This window comes from Caretta caretta, chromosome 1, assembly GCF_965140235.1.
Source record: "Caretta caretta isolate rCarCar2 chromosome 1, rCarCar1.hap1, whole genome shotgun sequence".
In the NCBI taxonomy this organism is placed as follows: domain Eukaryota; kingdom Metazoa; phylum Chordata; order Testudines; family Cheloniidae; genus Caretta; species Caretta caretta.
Window position 1 is genome coordinate 140,898,464 of NC_134206.1, and position 21,803 is coordinate 140,920,266.

General features: G+C 41.6%; 1 protein-coding gene across 11 annotated transcripts in view; it reads right to left on the bottom strand.

Moving 5' to 3' along the window:
• Nucleotides 1–21,803, bottom strand: part of SH3KBP1 (SH3 domain containing kinase binding protein 1) — a 344,411-nt gene that overhangs the window by 105,836 nt on the left and 216,772 nt on the right. The window contains exon 1 of one of the 11 annotated variants that reach the window (XM_075131837.1): nt 18,927–18,953. The exons of the other annotated variants lie outside the window; for them this stretch is intronic. Within the exon in view, the coding sequence (XP_074987938.1) occupies nt 18,927–18,938 (12 nt within the window). The 5' untranslated portion in view covers nt 18,939–18,953. Of the gene's footprint in view, nt 1–18,926; nt 18,954–21,803 lie in introns of those variants that run through there. 11 annotated transcript variants of the gene reach the window in all.

Consider the following 21,803-nt stretch of genomic DNA (forward strand, 5'->3'; position numbering starts at 1 on the left):
GTCCTCAAGAAACCCCTCAGTCAACATAGCATAACTTCTGCTCAATCTTGCCATGAGGGTCTATGTTTTGGGCAGCAGCCCCGCTTGTTTCAGCTATTACTAAACAAAGACACATTTAACTGCTCCTTCATTTAGCCTGAATGGAAGGATGGCTGTTACACCCTCTAGCTTTCTCAAAATGAAGTATGATTTATATCACCAAAAGATGCACAGCACTCCCAGGAATGGGTTTAAAATAACACAGATCTGTGCACATACTGTTATACTTTGGTTGGCATAACTAGGGTCCTACCAAATTCCACTTTGGTCAATTTCATGGTCATAGGATTTAAAAAATCGTAAATTTCATTATTTCAGCTATTTAAATCTGAAATTCCATGGTGTTGTAATTGTAGGGGTCTGACGCAAAAAGGTGTTGTGGGAGGGTTGCAAGGTTATTGGAGGGGAGGTTGCGGTACTGCTACCATTACTTCTGCGGCGCTGCCTTCCGAGCTGAGTGGCTGGAGAGTGGCAGCTGCTGGCCGGGAGCCCAACTCTGAAGGCAGAGCTGCCGCCAGCAGCAGCGCAGAAGTGAGGATAGCATGGTATGTTATCGCCACCCTTACTTCTGCGCTGCTGCCTGCAGAGCTGGGCCCTCAGTCAGCAGCTGCCTTTGTCTGGCTGCCCAGCTCTGAAGGCAGCAGCGCAGAAGTAAGGATGACATGGGATGCTGTTGCTGCCCTTACTTCTGCGCTGCTGCTGGTGGGGCTCTGCCTTCAGAGCTGGGTGCCTGGACAACAGCCGCCCAGCTCTGAAGTCAGCGCAGAAGTAAGGGTGGCAATACAGTGACACTCCCCCGAAAATCACCTTGTGACCCCCCTGCAACTCCCTTTTGGGTGAGGAGCCTCAATTTGAGAAATGCTGGTCTCCCCCATGAAATCTGTACAGTACAGGGTAAAAGCACACAAGAGACCAGATTTCACGGTCTGTGACGTGTTTTTCATGGCTGTGGCTTTGGTAGGGCCTAGGCATAACTCTCAAGCCCCTAAGTAGGCATTACTTAGCTTTGGGCCATCCTGTTCTCTTGGATCCAAAGTTACAACCTACTTGCTGCAGACCCCGGACTCTCAATCAGTCTGCGCCATCCTGCAGCAGCCAGATAACTTCCCACCTCTCTTTCTAAAGGGAAGACCTTTTAACTGATCAGTGCCTTTTGATCTCCAGGTTCTCACAGCAAAAGTGTTATGTAACCAGGGTTAAGTCTGAGGAGTAGCTTCTTCATGGCTATAAATCTGGCTATTGTGTTTGAGTGTTTGCTGGGATGATTCTTATCTACACCACTATTTATCCTTTTCTGCTTGTTTTTCATAACAACCCCTTTTGATCTAACTCCATAGCAAGTAACCCATCATGAACACACACGGAGAGACAAGCACAATATTCATAAAAATAATATAGATATTTCCTAGTTCTCCACAGGATCAATGACAAACACTTCTAACTTTGATTGGCAAGATCTTGATACAATTTCTCACCCTCCCCCACTTTTCCCTTACTATACTGTAAAGGAGAAACCACTTCCTGCTGGAGAGGAAAAAATTACATACAATCTTTAAGCTGTTTTGGAAACAATGATTCACACAGCAAAATGTTGACATACAATAATAGTTAGTATGAATATCAAGTATTCGCTTTCATTTTTGTTTATTCATCTCCCAAATTCACCACAACCTAAATGCTAACATTTTTATGAGGAAGGATCTCAGAGCACTAGGCAAACATTAATGAAGACTCACCATCCCTCTGAAGCAGGTAGATATTAATATTTCTATTTTACAGATGGGGAAACGGAGACACAAAGCGACTTGTCTAAGATCAGAAAGGGAATTTGTTGTGGACACAGAGAGAGAACTCAGATCTCCTGCCTCTCAGCCCAGGCTGCCTCTCAACAGGCACCAGAATATATCACCAACACAAGAGTATCTTGATCTTGCCTGTCCTGTGGGGTAACAATAGTTGGATTACGTAGCTGTCAAACACAAATTCCCCATATCTTATGGCTCCAGGCTAGTGGATCCTAAAGAAGAAAGGGGAAGGAGACCTTTCCTGCACAAAAACAGCCAATCATAATAATAATACTGGCCAAGCTTTGCTGTACAGATATTGAGAGAGATGTCACAGATTTAGCAGCAACCTGCAGGCATTAATGCTTGGTTTCATGAAGCCAATGCCTAGCATTAAAATAACAGGCAGTAGTTAATACAATGGGTTTCAGTGGCACTGTGAAGTCACATACACTGCATAGCCCTATCACTGCAGTCCATGCTTTTCCCAATTATCAAACTAAGAGTTGCCATAAACACCGTAGAGATGGCAAGTTACCTCTCTTGTAGTCACTGTGTGATAAATAATGCTCTTTATATTATATATATATTATATATATAGATGTAAGCGGAGTCAGGATGAGCTCCACCCTGACATCTGGTGGTGAGGTGTGGTAAGTTGTAGAAAAGAACTTCAGGGGCTGATCTCATTTGCATAGGAACACCCACCCCACCTAGAATGAAGCCATAGCTGCCCAAATGGTCACTTTGGCTGCTGTGGGATCCCCAGTGTCTCTGTTATTGGGGCAGGAAGAATAAATTGTTATTACCTTGATTATGGGAATTAAGGACAGTGGAACTGCACTTGGCCTTTTGTTATGATGGCCTTTTGTTTTCAACTAAGTAGCACTCGCTAGGCAAGGGACATGGGTTCCAAAACTCTGTGAATTGAGAGGCTGGGGACAGGTATTAATACTTGGTGGCATAGACCCCCCTTGTGATGCTAATTGCACTTCCTCCTCTCTCCACTGTGGAATATCAGAGCTTATTTTGATTCCATTAGGAGTCTAGTTACAGGTTGCTGAGCTGAATTCACTTTGGGCTAACGGTGCACCAGCACTGAGGCTCCCCTACTACAAGCTGAAATCACAAAAGAGCTAAACTTACTAAGAGCTGAAATCACTGAGTGTTATGTTAAGTAGTGGGGGAGTCTAAAGATATATGGTGGAGCAGAGCGGCTGGTGGGACGGTGAGCGGCACAGAGCAACTGGTGGAGCAGAGCAGTTTGTTGGATGTCTAGAGCAGCCCATGGGGTGGCTGCTAGAACAGAGCCCCATGGAGAGGTGGGGCCATCAGTTTTGGACCGCGTTAGGTGCCCCTTAAACCCCCCCCCCCCAATCTCCACCCAGGTTGGGAGGTAAAACTCTGCAGGTAAACTTTTGAACTCTGGGGCTGCCCTGACCAGGGACAGAGACTTTGGGGTTGTTGGACTTTGGGTTGCTGGACTCAAGAACTAAAGGGAAAGGACATGCCCCAATTTGCTTGGGGTGGGTTTTTGCTCATGGGTTGTGTTATGAATCCTGTTGGTGGTGTTTCCCCAACATAATGCCACATTGTTTCTCTCTGTTATTAAAAGGTGGATTAAGGTATTAAAAGGTTTTTTGTTATACTCAGACTATGTGCTTGCGAGAGGAGAAGTATTGCCCCTTGGAGGTGCCCAGCGGGGGTGGTATATATTTGTCCCAGTTCACTGGGTGGGGGCTCGAGCCGGTTTTGCATTGTGTTATTAGAATGGAACCCCTAGATACTGAACCCGGCCCTTGTTACTGCCAACTCTGACAGGCAGAAGGGTTACATATATATAAAAAAATATAAAATTTTGGAACTGGGGTGATATCCATAAGAGTGAGGGACAACACAGGATAAAGCCAAACATAGCATGGGTAGACAACATTCAAGTATCCATCACATTGCTCCGTTAAGGTCCCTCAGCCATCACCTGCAACACCTGAGTCTTTCTTAAAGGTGACATGCAAAAGGGAGAAAAATTTGACTTGAGCCCAGTTTTGCTTCTTTATGATTATACAGAAAGCCTGGACTTTTTTGTTTTTATGAATCTACTTGTATTTTACATTAAAAAATGAGGGCTTGTCTGCCTGGAACATTCAGTGATGATTGGAGAACTAGTGAAATGCTTACATCACAAGAATCAAGATAAGGAAAGCTGAGCAACTGAGAAGGAAAAACTTTTTTTAAACTCCTGTATAACTTCTATGAATAATATTTTGGATAAATTGCCAATCCTACGCACTGAAAAAGCATCAGCCAGGCAAATAAAAATTGTCAGATTATCTTAAATCAAGAGAGATTTTAAAAATAATGCACTTGGTGTGGGGGTTGATTTTGTTTGTTTGGGAGTTTTTTGTTCGCTTTCTGTTTTTTGAACCATTAGGATACACTCAGGTCACATTTTCAAGCTTTATTTCAGAACTATGAGAGCCAGAAACTTATTTTTTTTAATGAAATGTTAGATTATCATATAGTCACATGACTCCAGGAGCTAAACACTTAATATTACAAAACTCATGATAAAATAATGTGAGTTAGCTGCACAGAAGCTGCCTTCATGAAAGATTCCACACCCACACTCCTTCAATTAAGGTGCCACAATAAACATGGTCTGAACTCTTCAACAAGACCTTCTGCACAACCAGAAAAGATTGGGTTTTGAGGGAAAAATTGATCAAGATTTTTTAAAAAATATTTTACACCTTCTTTATAGATCATAAAGAATCAAAACGAGGCACAAGTCCAATGTTATAAACAATTTAGAACTCAAATGGTGTGGTGATTGTGTGATTCTGGATGCTAGCAAAGTCAAGCTCTCACTCATGATCTGCTCAGGTCAGGACTGAAGGCTCTGTTATACTCCAGCTCCGTTATATTCCAGTTAAAGGAATACAATTCCCCCTTAACATCTATGCATTAACACAGGTAGGTTTCTCATGGCATCAACTTAAGGGCTCGTCTACACTCGGAAATTTACCTGTTTAAGACCCTGTGTGGACACTTATTTCAGAATAGTAGGACTGTATCAAGGAAATACAGAACTTCTGCACCAGTTTAAGAGCCTCGCACTGTACTGTAGCGTATATCACTATTCTTCATTTAGAATTTATATTGACAGACTTTGGGCTTGTCTACACTGGCACCCGACAGCGCTGCAACTTTCTTGTGCAGGGGAGTAAAAAAAACATCCCAGAGTGCTGCAAGTTTCAGCGCTGTGAAGAGCCAGTGTAGACAGCGCTGGGAGGGGAGCCGCACTCCCAGCGCTGGGAGCTATTCCCCTTGTGGGGGTGGGTTTTTGATAGCGCTAGGAAAGCTGTGCCGCGGCAGCGCTTTAATGTTGCCAGTGAAGACGTGCCCTTTGAGAAGAATTCTGTCTCATCTATTCAGACATTAGGGATTGTGACAAGGCCCTGCAAAGAAGAGAAAGAGGCTAGTCACACTATCTCAGAGTGCTCTCAGAAGTTCAGAAAATTCCACTGACTGGGGCAGGGGGAAAGGAATGCAAAGATTCTTTGGCCATTGCTTTCCCTTTCCCCTTCAGCTACTATTTTTGAATTCTTGTTTACATGTGATGAAAAAATTGATTTTTTGCTTCAGGCACAAATCCAAGACTATTACTATAAGAGAAAACTAGGCCTTTGTTCTTTTTGTATTTATTTTAATAACTCAGAAAATGAAAAAACAACAATAAAAAATCTCTGATAGGCAAATTATGAGAGGGAGGCTCTCAACTACAAAAAAGAAGCAAACAGTTACCAGTTTCTTCTAGATGTTGAATGAACAGGAGCATAAACAAGCTTCTTATCAACTAAACAGGGTGGATTTGGTGTTTGTTTGTTTTTTTTTGGTGGTGATGGGGAATACTTTTTCTATTTACATCTTAAAGGGACACAAATCTTGAAGTCTTTTAATCCTCAAATCTGAACTATTTTACATTTCAATAAAGTCCTCCAGAAATAAATGTATCCTACTTTGTCACAGAAATTTAAAATAGAGAAGTGACTAGAATCAGTTATTCCTGTGGTATCAAACTCAGCTCTATGTGATCTGCCTTTCCATGACAGCAACACTTAGTTTTACTACCATGGGGTTTTTCTGACCCGCTACGTGAGCTCTGCTGAAAGAACAGAGTTAACAATAACTGAAGGGTCAGTACAGTGGCACTTCAGACAGGGGGAAGTTTAATTCTCACATTTTAAAAAAAGGCCTCAAAAAAGGAAGGAAAAGTTTCTCAGCAGAGTGGATTTAAACTCCTGACTTTCTATATAGTTGTCTCCTCTGTTCAGCTGAATGGCTTCTTCCATCTACACCTCTGCCCAGCTCCACAATGGTGGAAACATCACTCTGAATGTTCCTGTGGTTATAACAAGAGAAGCACTGTTGATTATCACCTGTAAGGATGTCTTAGCCACCGATTATGTCTCTGTAAGAATGTCTTAGCCTTAATTATGTTTCTGAGCTCCTCCCTGTTGTCATGCAGGAGCTTCAAGAGGAAAGGCATTGCTTTGTCCTAGTTTAGAAAGTCATACTTGGCCGGTAAGATGTGGCACTTAGTCATGCATAGTTGTAAGGAGGCAGAGAAGAAAAATTTTCTCACAAGTTGATCAAGCTATCAAGTATGTCCTTGGGGAGGGTGATCCTGGCTGGACCAGAAACTGACAAGATGTCAAATAGCTTGCAGGATTTCTCTGATTTGATGCAGATCTCTATCTCCAGAGTCTCAGCAATCCTCAAGGATCTCCTGGAAAGACGAAGTCATCCGGCACCAGTACCAGTGCTGAGGACACTGCTTCACTCAATGACAAAGAGAGTTCCTTTGGTTTCTTTGATGGTGAGATGCTGTTGTTGCTCTGTCCCTAAATCCGGTTCTTCCTTGTGCTCTGGCATAGGTGATCTGGCCAAAGGTGCTGATGAGGAGTTCGGTGGAGACCAGGCTTCTCTATACATGAGATAGTGGACCACAGTTCTCCAAATAGGCCCAGAGTGGCTTATAACAGGAATGGGACTGACCTGTTTTGTATTGGCCAGATCAGTGGCCAGTCCTTACGAGACACTGGTGGCTGAGCCCTGTAAGGAAAGCTGCAGTCTCTCTGCAGTGTCCACCTAACCTCAGAGAAGAGGATTTTCTGTTCGAAGAGGAGAACAACATTTACCTTGGTGATGGTAAGGAGGAATACACCTCCTTTCGGGGCAATCACCAATGTATATGGTGTTTATGCCCTACCATGGGAGCATGAGGAGGCACAGAACGCATGTATGGCCCAGATGGACACTAAGATAAAAAAAAAATAAAAATCAAATCTTGCATGCACTTACAGTGGGATCTACACTCACACATACTTGAAGTTTTACTTTTTAATTTCTAGGAAGATATTTCACCCAGTGCAGAGTGAAAACAAATCACAAATATGTTTTTTTAACTACATGTCGCCATCCCTTTGCAGGCAGGCAAACCAGATTATCTGCAATTGCAGAATCTGAAAATATTCCAATACCACATACTCCAATTGATTGCATTGAATTTTCCTGTTAAAATGCTGTTTGTTCTCGTATCCAATTAGAAGTTGTATAAACAAACAACCTGCATACAAGTTATGAATTACTGTTACTTTGCTACATACATTTCTCTGCTAGCTTTAAAAAAATTGTTTTCATGGCAAATAAATGGAACACTGATATCTTGATTCTTCCTTCTCTGGGGAAATTATTTAACACATTTAATAAATTCACAAATATGAAAAGCCTTTTAGGATGAAATCTTGGCCGTACTGAAGTAAATGAGCAAAACTTCTCAACAACCAGGATTACATACACAGACAGCATACTAGTGACCACATTATAGAATGATATTTGAAGCAACAGTATCTTTGTTATTTCTAAACCAAATTTCTTCAAACATGTCAAAGCTCCTTAACTTCACTAAAGACTAAATTCAGGGCAAGTATAATATTTGAAAGTTAAACAATTTTGAAATCCGAGCATATACACACAAAATAGCTACAAATGTCAAGATATGCATAAACAGAATTCTTTTTATTCTATTAAAATTCTCTTTTGAAATTGAAACACATGAAAAATTTCAGGCCAGAAGTTATTTTCAGAGACTACTATAAGCAGTTGAAAATAAACACAAACTAGATTATTCCACAACTAGAGAAACTACCACAGTGCTGTAAGTCTCATTCAAAATTGTGTGAAACAAGTTGTGATCATATCAGATCACCTTCAGTCCTGTTGAAATAAAGTGCTGGATGTCAGAGCATCTTATACTTCCCTGTCTGACACACACAGATCCACCTTTTGCACATCTGAATCCAAGCGGACGAGCAAGCAGAAAAGCAAAAAAATAATAAGCCACAGAGAGAGCTCCAGATTAGATGACTGTTAGAACAAAGCAGGATTTTGTTGGGGTTCTCCATTTCTGGGCAGTGTCAGTTGCTTGTTCATCAGGGTCAAATCTAAGCATTGTTTTCTCCTCCAGTGAAAAAAGATAAACTGCTGTCTTTCATCAGGTAAACTGTATAAACACACTTAAGGCTAATAGCCAGTGCTCTGAATACTGAACGAATAGGCAGATGTGCTTTCAAAGATTAAAAATTCTTTTTCAAAATTGCTTTCTCTCTTGAGTTTTTAAGAAAAAGGTTATTGATGCTTCATGTGAAAAATCACTCTTTAGCTAGCTGGGTAAAGAGAAAGATTCCTGTGATGTCAAAAGGTACTTGAAAAGACACTTTAAAACAGGAGTCTCAAATTCAAATGACCACGAGGGCCACATGAGGACTAGTACATTGGCCCGAGGGCCGCACCACTGACCACGCCCACCCTGCTGCCCTGGCCCTGCCCCCACTCCACCCCTTCTATGAAGCCCCACCCCTGCACTGCCTCTTCCCACCCCTTCCCTGCCCCCATTTCAACCCCTTCCCTGAAATGTTAAGTAAGATGAACAACAAAAAGCACTTATCTTGGTGGAAGAGGATTTATTTATCCAGTACTGTGTGTGCATGACACTCTAAAGACAAAAATGACAAGCCCAGCACCAATCTGCTTGTAGACAACACTATAAATTATGACAAACAATGGAAATGGGAGAGGCTACAAAAATATAATATGGTTGAGTTGGTCTACTATACAGGCAGCTTGACGGTTCTGTATTTATTATTTTTTCATATTTTTATTTGCAGTTGCTAAATGAAGATTTAAAACAACAAAAAAGAGTTCCTTTAAAATAAAATAGAAGGCATAAAGAGACCTCAGGATGCACTTTTAGAACCAGGAGTTCAAATATGTATTTGTCCATTTGTTTACTGAAAAAAAACCTTGGTGAGTTCCATGAGATTAATTACCTATTAGCCACTTTATTATGTTATTTACAAATACAGTAATTTAAACTAGTAATAGGGTGTGGTTTCACAGAAGCATTAAAAAGCTATGGAATTCCTGAATTCAGACTGCACGTGCAGCCTTCATTCTACTCTGGTCTGGGTACGCATTATAACACCCTCAATGGAATGATTACAGACTGTCAGGTAATCCAGTATCATTCCATTTTTTCTATCGCTTTAAATGCACAAATGTAACAACCTGTAGTATTCGGTGTCAGACAGTCATTCTTTCCTAAAACTGCCATGATTGTGAAGAATGTCAGCTTTCATGCAGTGGACGCTTATCTACAGGAACTGGACTGAGATCATCAGCTCCTTTCATTTTGGTCAAATGAAGAAACATTATATGGATGACTTCCACGTCCTTAGCTATGTGGGTAACAGAGAGCTAAAAATGAAAGACTCCATACCCTAATAGCAAATCCCTGAACTAATCAGTTCTTTGACTAATATTCTGAAAGGGAATATTTCCAAACTTTCAACTAGCTATAGACAAAGGGGTATAGATTTAAGAAGTTTCAACATTTAGAACATTTGGCCCAAATTCATCCTTGGTTTATTTCCTCTAAAGTGTTAAACCTATAATAATTAACTTTTTCTAGTCATTTTATTTTACACAAACAAAATTATACACATTCGCTATCAGTAAAGACACTGGGATTTATGTAGGGTAGTACAGTTTATATCTTCCACATTCATGTAATTTATAGTATTACATTAAAGCAGAGATTCACAAACTTTACTGGGTGGAAGACATCTAAATAGAGAGATTGTCTCATGGGTTATGTCTACACTGCAATGAGACACCTGCAGCTGACCTGAGCCTGAATGTCTACACCGCAATTAAGCAATGCCTTAGCCCCATGAGCCCGAGTCATCTAGCACGAGCAACCGTGGATTTTTAATTGCAGTGTAGACTTACCCACAGACACCTATCCTCCCATTTGCAAACAGATGACATCACTTCAGCAACTTCAGCAATTGCTTACAGGTACAATTATTTTATGTGTTTTTAGTGCAATTTGGAAGTTGAAAACAAGGACCAGAGCCAGCATCATGTGCCAACCAGCTATCCGTGCACCATCCTCACCAAGTGATCCAGAGACACAAGCAATCTACAGATCACAGTTTAAGAATTATCTAAGGCACCAAAGAAATCAAATATACACTATAGTGCATAAAAATAAGGAGTGAGGGGAAATATATAAGTACTAATTTACCATCCCCTACAGCTCAATAAAACAAATAAATAAATAAATAGGCCTGACAATGAAATAGCATTTGCTGGCTGAAGGCCTGAATAGCTCAGAGAGCTGGTAATGGAATACAGAGAATAATGGAATACAGAGAAGTTGCAAGTTCAAACACAATCCAGGTCAACAGCAAACAAAAAAATATCATCTGATTGCTGTACGATGCTGTAGAGCGGTGACCTGAAGGGCTTAAAACAGCCCAGGAGAGGGCACTGGCTGGGAGCAAGCAGTTCCGAGGCTGACTGGGGAAACAGGCTCAGCTGTGGCCACACCACAATCAGGGCTCAGCTGGCCCTTATATGAGGGCAGTGGGCCAGGAGCAGACAGTCTCCTCTAGCTGTGGAGCGTACCAGAGTACCTGAGGTGGAGCAGGGCTGGGGGAAGGCCAGAGGAGCTGGGGAGCTCCGGCCTGGAAACCCCCCAGGCTGGAGGCCTAGTGTAAGGCTGGATGGGTACTGAGGTTGCAGGGGGCAGCCCAAAGGTAGGCAGAGGCAGCAGGTCCAAACCCGCCCTTGCCTGTGATGATTGGCTTATACACTGCATTCCACCCCGTGTGTGGGGGCTCAATGGTGACTGGCAGTAGCCAAAGACTGAGGCGAGGTAGGGATAGTGGGTGGGGGTTCCCCGGGGAGGGGAGACCCACAGACTGTGGGGGTACTGCCAGGGGGAAGCACCCTGGGTAAGAGGGGCACCAGGGTCCGGGAGGGACATGGGGGCCAGCAGCAAGCAGGACACCGGCCTGCACAGGGTGCTCCGGAGGCTGGAAGAGCTAATTCCCTGAGAGACCAGCAGGAGGCGCCACAGGGGTGAGTCGCCACCCCGCTACAGGTGCTTATATGAAATAAGTTTATGAACACATCAACAAGAAAAGCCCATCCATTAGCAAAACTGGAAATCTTGTTAGCAGTCCCAACAGACAGGCCAAGAGCTGAATAAGCCTAGAGAAAAAGCTATTTGTTTCACATCCTTCCAAGTTGGGTCACAATGTGAGGAAACTTGCAGTGCTACTTTCCACAGTGTACCTGTTCTGTGAATAGAGGACTTCAGTCTCTAAAGCTGTTATAATGTGGTGCTTTTCTGAAGCCTTAATATTTCAAATGGAAAAACAAAAAAACAGATGTTTTTCACAAAGGGCTTCACTTGTGTCATATTAGAAAAAGACAACTCTTATCTCCCTCACTTGCCATAGTAATAATTTCTATCATTAAAATGATAAAAGGACTAATGTGATCCTTGGATGTACAAACAGGAGAATACTGGGTACGAGTGGAGAGGTTTTATTAGCTTTGTATTTGGCACTGGTGTGACCACTAATGGAATATTATGTCCAGTTCTGATGTCCACACATCAAGAAGGATGTTGAAAAATTGGAGAGAATCCAAAGAACAGCCATGACCACATAGGCAGGGGAAGTAAGGGTGCGGGGGGTACTGCAGCACCCCCAGGTTTAATGCGGGGCTGCTAGCCCCGCTCCCCAGCCGCTGGCTCCACACGTAAAACCTGGGGGTGCTTCCTGTGCCTATGACCTGCTCCCGGCCCTCTGCCCGCATTCCATTCCCCAACCCCTCACCTCACCTGGGGCTCTGGTCCCGGCTGCTGGCCCACTCCCTGGCTGCTGAACCTGTGCCTGGGACACACTCCCAGCCCCACGTCCCAGCCCCATGACTGGGGCCCGCACCTGGCTCCCAGAGCCCCGCGGCTGGGGTTCTGCTCTTTGCCCTGCACGTTTGGTCCCAGCTGCCGGTTCCTGCCTAAGGCTCCACTCCTGGCCCCCAGCTGTGGCCTCAGCCCCCTTACCGCTATCCAGGTCTCCCCCTCCCAGAGATACAGCCTTGCTTCCAGCCTCAGTGGGGTGGGGAGCGGACAGGGATAAGCAGGCTGGCTTTCAGCACCCCCACTACTAAAAATGTCCCAGCGCCACTGCATGACCATGATTAATGGATGGGAAAACATGCCTTATAACGAAAGACTCACGGAACTCAATCTGTTTACTTAACAAAGAGAAGGTTAAGGAGTGACTTGATCAACGTCTGTGAGTACCGACATGGGTATCAGGGTCCTAGCCTGCATCAATCTAATGAGTGAAGTTGACCCTGACAGACGCTGTCTGATTGATTGTGCCACCTGGTTAGTTGACGAACTCAGCAGGCTGATACTTACGCTCAGCAGCAGCTACAGTTCAGTGGCTCCTCATCCCATTCCTAGCCCGCAGCTGTGCTTGGTCCTGTTTCTGCTGTCTCCAGCCTTGCTCCTTCTATACCCCTACCTGTACCTGCTCCTGCTCCAGCCTTTTCCTGACTCCGACCCTCGGCTACACCTTCTGACTGAGATGCTGGTTAACCCTTCAGCTTAGGCTTTGGTTTCTGACTTCCAGCTCCAATCCTCTGCTACACCTTCTGACTGTGAACCCAGTTAACCCTTTGGCTCAGCTCAAATTGGTAGGTCAGACTCTTGCTCTCACCACTAGGCAAGACCACCACTGCTGATAGTTTGAGCAGTTCAAAAGATTGAACAAGGGTGAATAAGGTGCCGGACTGCCTTTCAGATGAATTTCTCAGAGGCAGGGCATTTTTTTTGCCGGGCATTGAGAGAATCATGAAGACCCTACAGCCCAGGTTATGGCCTTGCATGTACAAACAGCAGCCCTACAGACTCAAGCCATCCTACCCATATCTTCTGCCCCGACTTCTAGAGAAACAGAGATTCCAATGCTGGATACGTTTGATAGGGACTGGAGCAAGTTCCGCTTTTCCATGACCCAGTGTTGGCTCTTTTTTATTGTTCAGTCCCAATCATTCTCCACTGGCCAAACCCAAGTAGGGCTTCTTATTAGTCTGCTAACTGGACAGGCACTGGCCTGGGCATCTCCCTTCTTGGAGAGCACTAGCCCCTCTTCTGGGCAAGCTCAAAGACTTCATCCAAGCCATGGTGATTGTGTTTGATGATCAAATTGCACATGGTCTACTGAGAGTACATTAGTTCATGTGATCTGTGCTGCCAAAGCAAGTGCCCATGTGCCAAACTACTCTGTCTTCTCCAGCCTTTGCCTATCCTGCCTTGATCCTGGTCCTTGGCATCCTTGAATTTCATTGTAGAGCTACTTTGCTCCCAGGGGTACACAGTCATCCTTGTCACCATTGATCTCCTCATTAAGATGGTGCAATTTATTTCCATTTGCTCCCTCCCAGCCCCCCCAAGAAACAGTCCACCTTTTTCTAGATCATGTTTTTACTTCCATGGGCTGCCCATCATACTAGTCTCAGATGGAGATTCACAATTCACTTCCCACTTTTGATACCAACTCACAAACTTTTAGGAACTGCTTACCTACTCAGCCTATCACCGACAAACCAACCGGCAGAGAGAGCAAGTGAACCAAGCCCTCGAACAATGCCTCCACTGCTTTCTCAATTATTGTCAGGATAACTAGCTGATCGTCCTCCAATATGCAGAATTTGTGTACAATTCTGCCCATGCATCCTTTCTACACAAAGTAGGGTTTCCACCATCGCCTTCATTCAGCTGCACCTACAGACTCCCAACTCCCTATCACAGCAAGTCTAGTTGCCCACCTTCTCTGGGTCCACCAAGAGCTTACTGAACGCCTGGAAGTCACCCAGGAGGCCTAAAAAGGTCATGCTGACCAAAACCAGCGAGCCATATAGACCCTGTCTGTAGGAGAAAAAGTCTGGTTGTCCTCCAAACACCTCAAAAACTCACCTGCCCCTCAGCCAAATTGGACCACCAGTATCTAGGCCAATTTAAGATCTTGGAGCCAACTGACCCTGTAGCATTTAGGCTCCAGTTGCTGGAATCCTTGAAAGTCCACCCAGTTTCCCATATTTCCTGTTTGAAACCTCACATGAATAATTACTTTCCCAGTCACTCAGCTTTACTGCCACCTCCCATAGATGTCCAGGGCCAAGAAGCATATGAGGTCTGGGAACTCCTTGACTCCACACAAGTTTGAGGCAAACTCTTATTATCTGGTGGAGTGGGAGGGCTATGAACTGGAAGCGCAATCATGGAAACCAGTAGAAAACATTGGTGTTCCACAACTAGAACATGCCTTCCATCAGAAACACCCCCTGAAACCTGGTCCCATGGACTCTAGTAGGTCCCCTTGAAGGGGAGGTGCCAGGACTGATAGGGTCTAGCCTGACTTCTGACTCCCAGTTCTGACCCTCCACTATGCCTTCTGACTGCGACTCTGGTTATCCTTTGGCTCGGCTCTAATGGATAGGCCACATTCTTGCTCCCACCACTACACCAGACTGCCCATGGCCTTGGGGAACAGAAATTTGATAATAGAGGAATCTTCAATCTACCAAATAAAAGTATAAGAAGCTGGACAAATTCAGACTAGAACAAAGGTGCAAATTTATAACAGTGAGTGTAATTAATCATTGGAACAACTTACCAAGTGTCGTGGTGGCTTCATATTCACTGGAAATTTTTAATGTAAGATTGAATGTTTTTCTAAAAGACACGCTCTAGTTCAAAACACTGATTAATTCAGGGAATTAATACTTGAAACACTAATTAATTCAGGGAAGTCGTATGATCTGTGTTGTGCAGGAGGTCAGACTAGACAATCACAATAGTCCCATCTGGTTTTAAAAATCTATGACTCTATAAAATCTGAAATTTTGACATTTGATGTTGCTAGATCCTCAGTTATCACTTTTGTTAATGAGCTAAAAATCTTTCCTCCCAAGAGATTTTACTGGGATTAGTGTATCCAAGTGACAAAGTAAATGCAGGGAGTTGAGAGCAACAGTTTAGCTAAGTAGAAATTGCCTAAACAAATGGAGCAAGACATATTGGAATCACAGATGAGTAAAAAGCTTAGCAAATGAAATAAAAAGAACAAATGCAGAACTAAATCTATGCAGCATGCTCCTAACTACCTTATCTCAAAGGAACAAAAAAAATACACAACTAAATGAGGTATGCGAACAACATCTGAGTGAACATAGTCGCTTGCTTTCTCTCTCAAACTGCATCCGATGAAGTGAGCTGTAGCTCATGAAAGCTTATGCTCAAATAAATTTGTTAGTCTCTAAGGTGCCACAAGTACTCCTTTTCTTTTCTCTCAAACTGGAGATTCACAATGGAAGGTCAGATTTCTGGCAAGAACGTGGCTGAAAAGTAAGGTAAATATTCTTGTAGCAGACATCTTTCTTTCGTTCCCCCTCCTCCTTTTATTTATTTTTAATCATAACTTCTACTGAGTATGGCTCGTGCAAATGAAGGGATCATTTCTCCCAATACCACTCATTAGAAATTCCACCATTTGTGGGTTGCAATTCAAAACACAGTTCAGAATCAGTTTTCTGTCATTTGAGGAGGAGTCTATAGTCAGTCTACACATCATGGTCGAAATCCTTCTGTGCTTTCTCATGAGGAACGTACACTGTCAGCAACTATCATGCTCCAGATTGCACCATCCAGCACAGAAAACTGCTTTTATGAAACCTCCCCTTTTGTAGCAATTAGCAACCAATGGGGCTGTTACAGTGTTAACAGGGATGCTGCTGCTTAAAGACAGCTATGATTCCTTGGTTCATTCACTATATCAACAAAGTTATGTTCACCGATAGAAGAATAATTATGGCTAGTCTGCACAACCAACACTTCAGAATAGTCACACAACCTAAGAAATTTTCTCTTATTATACTATATTTTCTTGTGTAACATTTTGTAAAACGGCATTTATTCTGTGTCTATCCTGCCATCCATTCCTTTTCCCTTTTTTTCGCATCATCTGGTACAAGCAGCATTTTCATATTTTAAAAAACAATCTGTATTCTTTCCCTCAATAGAGATATAATGCATTTTTTCCAATACCATGCTTATGTGCTCCCTCTCCCCCGCCCCAGTAGTGGTGCGCTCTTTCTTTGCATCAGGAGCTTCTTGATACCGCAGAGGTTTTCCGATAGAAGCACCTATCTGTAAAGGTACTTACATAGCCCTAGTCACCACAGTATCAGAGCAACTCACAGTCACTAATGGATTTTATTCACATGACAGTCCTGTGAGGTAGGGAAACATCCCCATTTTATAGATGCAACAGAGCAACTCAGGACAGAAGCAGGAATAAAACCCATGTTTCCTGACTCCCGGTTCTATGCTCTGGTAACCCACCAGATAACATTGCCTTTTGCCATCTTCTGTTGTGTTTCTTTTTGTTTTACCCGTGTTCCTTTCTTTTTATGCTTATGATAAGTTGTAACTAGTGACAAAAGAAAGATAGTAATATTACAGATTTTTCTTGATTTTTCATGGTAATGAAAACGAGACGACTTAGTTCTTCTATAGTAAAGTTATCATGCCAGCAATGATAAAAAACAGTTCAATAATATTCTCAAAAGTTAACTGATAAAGAAACTGTTCCACTGTCCTAATTCACAGTCCCTTCTGCAACAGTGATGGACAGTTACTACTCCCTTGGATCCAGTCACAAACACCTTCCCCTCCCCCAAACCTGCCTGAAAGGAGGACCTGTGGAATGCCCTTCAGACATAGTCAACCCTCCAACAAACAGTCCCCCCACCCCCATCCCTCCCAAACCCCAAATCCAACAACCAAGAAAACTGGTAAGACTGAACATTTAGAAAGTAAGTTTTATTGTAATCAGGACAATAAAGGAATTTTCACCACCCTCCACTATTGTTTCCTTCTTACTTTATGTGACATTTTTCTTTTTCCTTCTTTTTGTTCCTTCTTCCTCCATCCTCTTTCCCTGCTCTGTGAGCTTTTACCATATTTTTGTGCCCTTTTGTCCATCCTGCTTAGTTTTATACCTTTATGCTCTTTACTTTGGAGGTTTTTGTATTAAAAAAAATTCTTTACCGGGCAGCATAGTATTAGTAGCAAATTATATAACGAAGAACTGCAAGGGAAAATTGATAAGCAATCTCGTCCATTTCCCTTACCAGCCCTTCCAAGGATAAAGTTCTTTGGCACAGCATGAACAAGGAAACTCACTGGAACTTATCTGTTTCGCTCTGCATGAATCTCTGGAGTGTGGAATACAAATGGAAAATGACTAGGATCGTGTGATAGTTTTCCTCTGCAGCAAGCACCTTTCGCACAGAGACAGCTTTAAAGGGAACAGTCAGCTCTGTGTATGAAGCTGCGCTGATATCTGTTTGGGTGGCCAGAGTGCGGTAAGTATCAAAATAGCCAGAACACAGCAGGCAGCAGTCTATACAAGTCTAGGAATTGCCGTTTGAGCAGCATTGCTCCAAGGCCTTCCTCAAACCAGCAGTTTACAGTCCCACTCCTCCCCCACACAATAATTTTTAATAGAAGATTTTCACAAAGTGCTGAGTAGCTCTCATCTGTAAGCTTGTATTTTAGGATATTTTTAAAAAGCAAGTATTTTTGTGTCAAGATATTTTCTTGTTAAATTTCTTTTGTCAACAAACAGTTAAATCAGACTACAGACATTTCATCCTGTAGACTGTCTAGATATTATATGCCCCCCCACTTTTTTTTTTAAAGGCAGGAAAAGGAGACAAACATGGTATATTGTAAGCTTAAAAGTCTATTCAGGGAAACTTGTAGCTTCATTTCATGTTTGGATGAGAACTCACAGACTTTTAAATGCATGATCTTAGAGATCTATATCTACCACACAAGCAAACAAAAAACTATTTGCACAAAAAAAAAAATCAAATAATTTATTTGGTGTTTCTCCTTTGAATGTGCTAGATAATTTCATAACACACACCACCAATTGGCACAAATGCTCCTTGCAATTCCATGAAGTAATGATTGCTGTTTAGATTTCATTACTTTACTGAAAAAAGGTGTGACAACATCAAGAAATTACTAATTTTAGTTTTTCCCATTCATACAGCAAACTCCAAATGTCACCTCACAGAAAATGAAACACTAAAGCGCGCTCTCTTTTTCTACCAAGGAAGAGGAACTTTAGCTGTACTAAATTATTTTGGAGAAAAAAACTGGATTTTTGGTTAGTAAGCAAACACTTGAAATGGCTACACATCCTAGAGAGATGGTGTAACAGTTACTGCTTATGTGAAATGCCAAGTTACATTATTCTTTAGAGTAAAGTACTGGAAAATAAGTAGTATAAAAATTGAAAACATCTGTGTAAGTTTAATGGCCAAATTGACCGAAGGGGAAAAAATTACAGCAAAACAGTTCCAGGACAGACTATGTCTTCACAGAGTAATCCCTTATTTTAATATCTTCCTCTTTAACAGAGCTGGAGTTCCCATCTGCTCAAGATCCTGACTAATACAAAATAGTTTATTTTCGTATACACAATTTTTGTCCACTATGGAAAGAACCCTCCTACCAAACATCTGTGCTCTACAAAGTATAAGTTGCAATATAGTATTAGATGGTTAAAAACAAAAAAAAAAAGCTTGTTTAAAAAGAAATACCTCCTCTCCCATTGTGAAGTAAAGCTGCCTTTCTACAGTTAGAAGTGTCCAAGAAGAGCATCGGAGTTCTCCCACTTCCCTATAATAGCTAAACTCACAAGTCTAAAAGACCAAGCCTAAAACTGAGTCACATTTAGGGCCCTCTGAGCTTTGAGGAAAACAAAGCTTGCATTTGTTTATTTCACAGGAAGCCTGGAACTTTTTCGTAGTTTTGCTTACTTTGGGGTAGAGGTTTCCTCGCCTTTCCAGACAGAAAACTCAGCTTCACTGGCTTCATGTATATGACAGCCAGAAAAGGCAACATAAGCAGTAATATGCAAAAAAAATTCGTAAACAGCTCAGACAGAAAATCTTTTAACATATAAATCATATAATTAAACTGAAAAATTATTCTGGTCTTTGTCACATTCCAACTACCCAATTTTTTCACCAATTCAAAAGCTAGGAGCTAAAATTCCACGTGATTTACTACTTTTTTTAAAAGCTGAAATATCACCATGAATCCTCTCTTCCACAACAAAAGTATAAAATCTTTACACTTCCATGTCCCATATAAAGACATTCATGCAAATGTGTAAGAATGATCAGAAATGGAAAACAATCATATGGATACCAAAGAATAAATCAGAGGAGGCCATACCTCTCTCTTTTATTTGAGCTATACCGTGTGTTTACCAAGCTTCAAGACATTCTGCAAAATTCCACCATTAATACCAAAACAACAAAATTTAGGCATAAGGACATGAAACAAAATACCTTAACAAATGAAAACAGGAATTTTGAAAGAAGATCATAAATTATCTAGTCAGGACAGTGAAGCAGACATACCTACTGCTGGGAAATGTGCCACAGTACTTTTTTAATGACCAGAAATGATCACGAGGTTGGTTTTACCTCTCATGTAGGAGACAAACCCTCTGACTCTTTGACAGCATCTCTATAAGCACAGTAACCACCCTAGCACCACGCTGTTGAACAGGTTTGGTAATGGCTCAGATGGCAGTATGCAACCTGAGTCATCAAAACCACTTCCTGAAGAAGATGTTAATTTCAAACTTACACTGAACAAATTCTTTTAAACTCATAATGAAATATAGCCTTTTCAGTTGTACAGAATATAAAGTTGGGGTTCTTTTTTTAAAAAGCCTAAAACACATTTTAATTATATAAACCACAATCAATTGTATTTTTTAAAATCCTCTGCTAAAGATATTTTTTAAAAAGCCAAATTTACAGATTCAGAAAAAAAAATCCATTGATTAATTCAAACTGATAGAAAATTATGACTGTACAAAGTCTCATTTCAGTTGCTTGATACAGTTCAGTTTGCTTTATGTAACATGAAAATTATTTAATCAGAAATCTCCTTAATACCTCAACGAATATGAAGGTTACATATGCAACATTAAAGCTGAATTAGACTCGTTATTTTATTATTTGTGCCAAGCTATTTGCTATCTTTACTTCCCATGTTCATGTATGCAAAGAGTACCAAATGTTTGCTCATTAAAACCTTCCTGAGCTTTAAAAAGGCTACCTACCAACCCCAACCCCCCTTCCCCCCAAAAACAAACAGTTCCAATGTATAATTAAGGATCACCAGCATAAAGGTTAAATTCTCAAACAAAAGCAAACAAAATAGAAACAGAAAAGAAAAACTCATTTCAAGTAAATCTACATGCTAGAAATTTCACAATATGATTTATAAACTGCCACAAGTGCCAAAACAAGCGTTTGAAAGCACTGAGTTTCGAATGTAGGATTTTACGAAGTTGTAACAGTTCATCCTTGTCTGCAATGATCAGGTAAATCACCCTAGGATCTTGCTAGGAAAAAAAAATACAATTGTTTCTTTGATGTAGACAAAGTCTCAGGAACCAACTTTGCTTATGATCACTATATTAGTTATTAGGGTTTATTTCAAGTAGGTTTTACTGCTATTTTACATGTTATGTTGTATCACACTGTCAGCCAGTTATCTGGGAGCTCATCAGATAGAAAGTAAAATCATTCTACATTTTAGATACATACCAAGGAGCACTGGTATTTATCAAAGCATGTTCACTGTACTGGAGTTGAAACCTGTGGGGAATGGAGAGAAGCAGAGCAGCTGCCTCTTTCTAGAAATTCACTATCACATTAATTCATGTCTCCACAGAAAATCTCTGAAACTCAGCGATATGGAAATCAGCTTCACTTTTGCCTAAATAAAGCACGGTGATTTCTTGGGAGTGATCCATCCCGAAATGCTTCTACTTTTTTGGTTCCAGGCCGAAACATTTTGAGATTTCATAGATTTTGTTTTTCAGGGTACACCACCAAAGCAGAAGTCCATGGCTCCCAACCAGGAATCAAAACCAGACTCTCCATAGTATTGCTACTAACATCACCTAGCTGTTATATAGTCTTTTCACCAGTAGATCTCATGCAGTTTTCAAGTAGCTCAAGTAGGCAAAAGGAATCTAAAATCAACTGTTTCCTCCATATGGACAATGCTTTCCTTCACTTTGGTATGTGATGTATGTGCAAGGCACTGTGGTATAGGCAATGTTAAAGCATCCTATATTTATGTCATTTATACTGCAATAACAGTTTTTAAAAATAACGATCTTAAGTGACACAGAGCATTGTTGTATGGTACTCATTTTTTTAAATGCCACTTATACAGCTACATGATCTCTGTTAAAACCCAGGGCAAAGCCATTTCACTGACAGCTGGATTATGCCCGTTTACCAGAGAGTAGCTTGAACATTTTACAATCCAGAGTGAAATCGTTATATCACAGACACGTTTGGGGAAGGAATATGGAAGATGAAAAGAGACACTGCTCACTGACGCATCACTCTTCAAGAGGGATTCAGCAAAGACTCACTGCC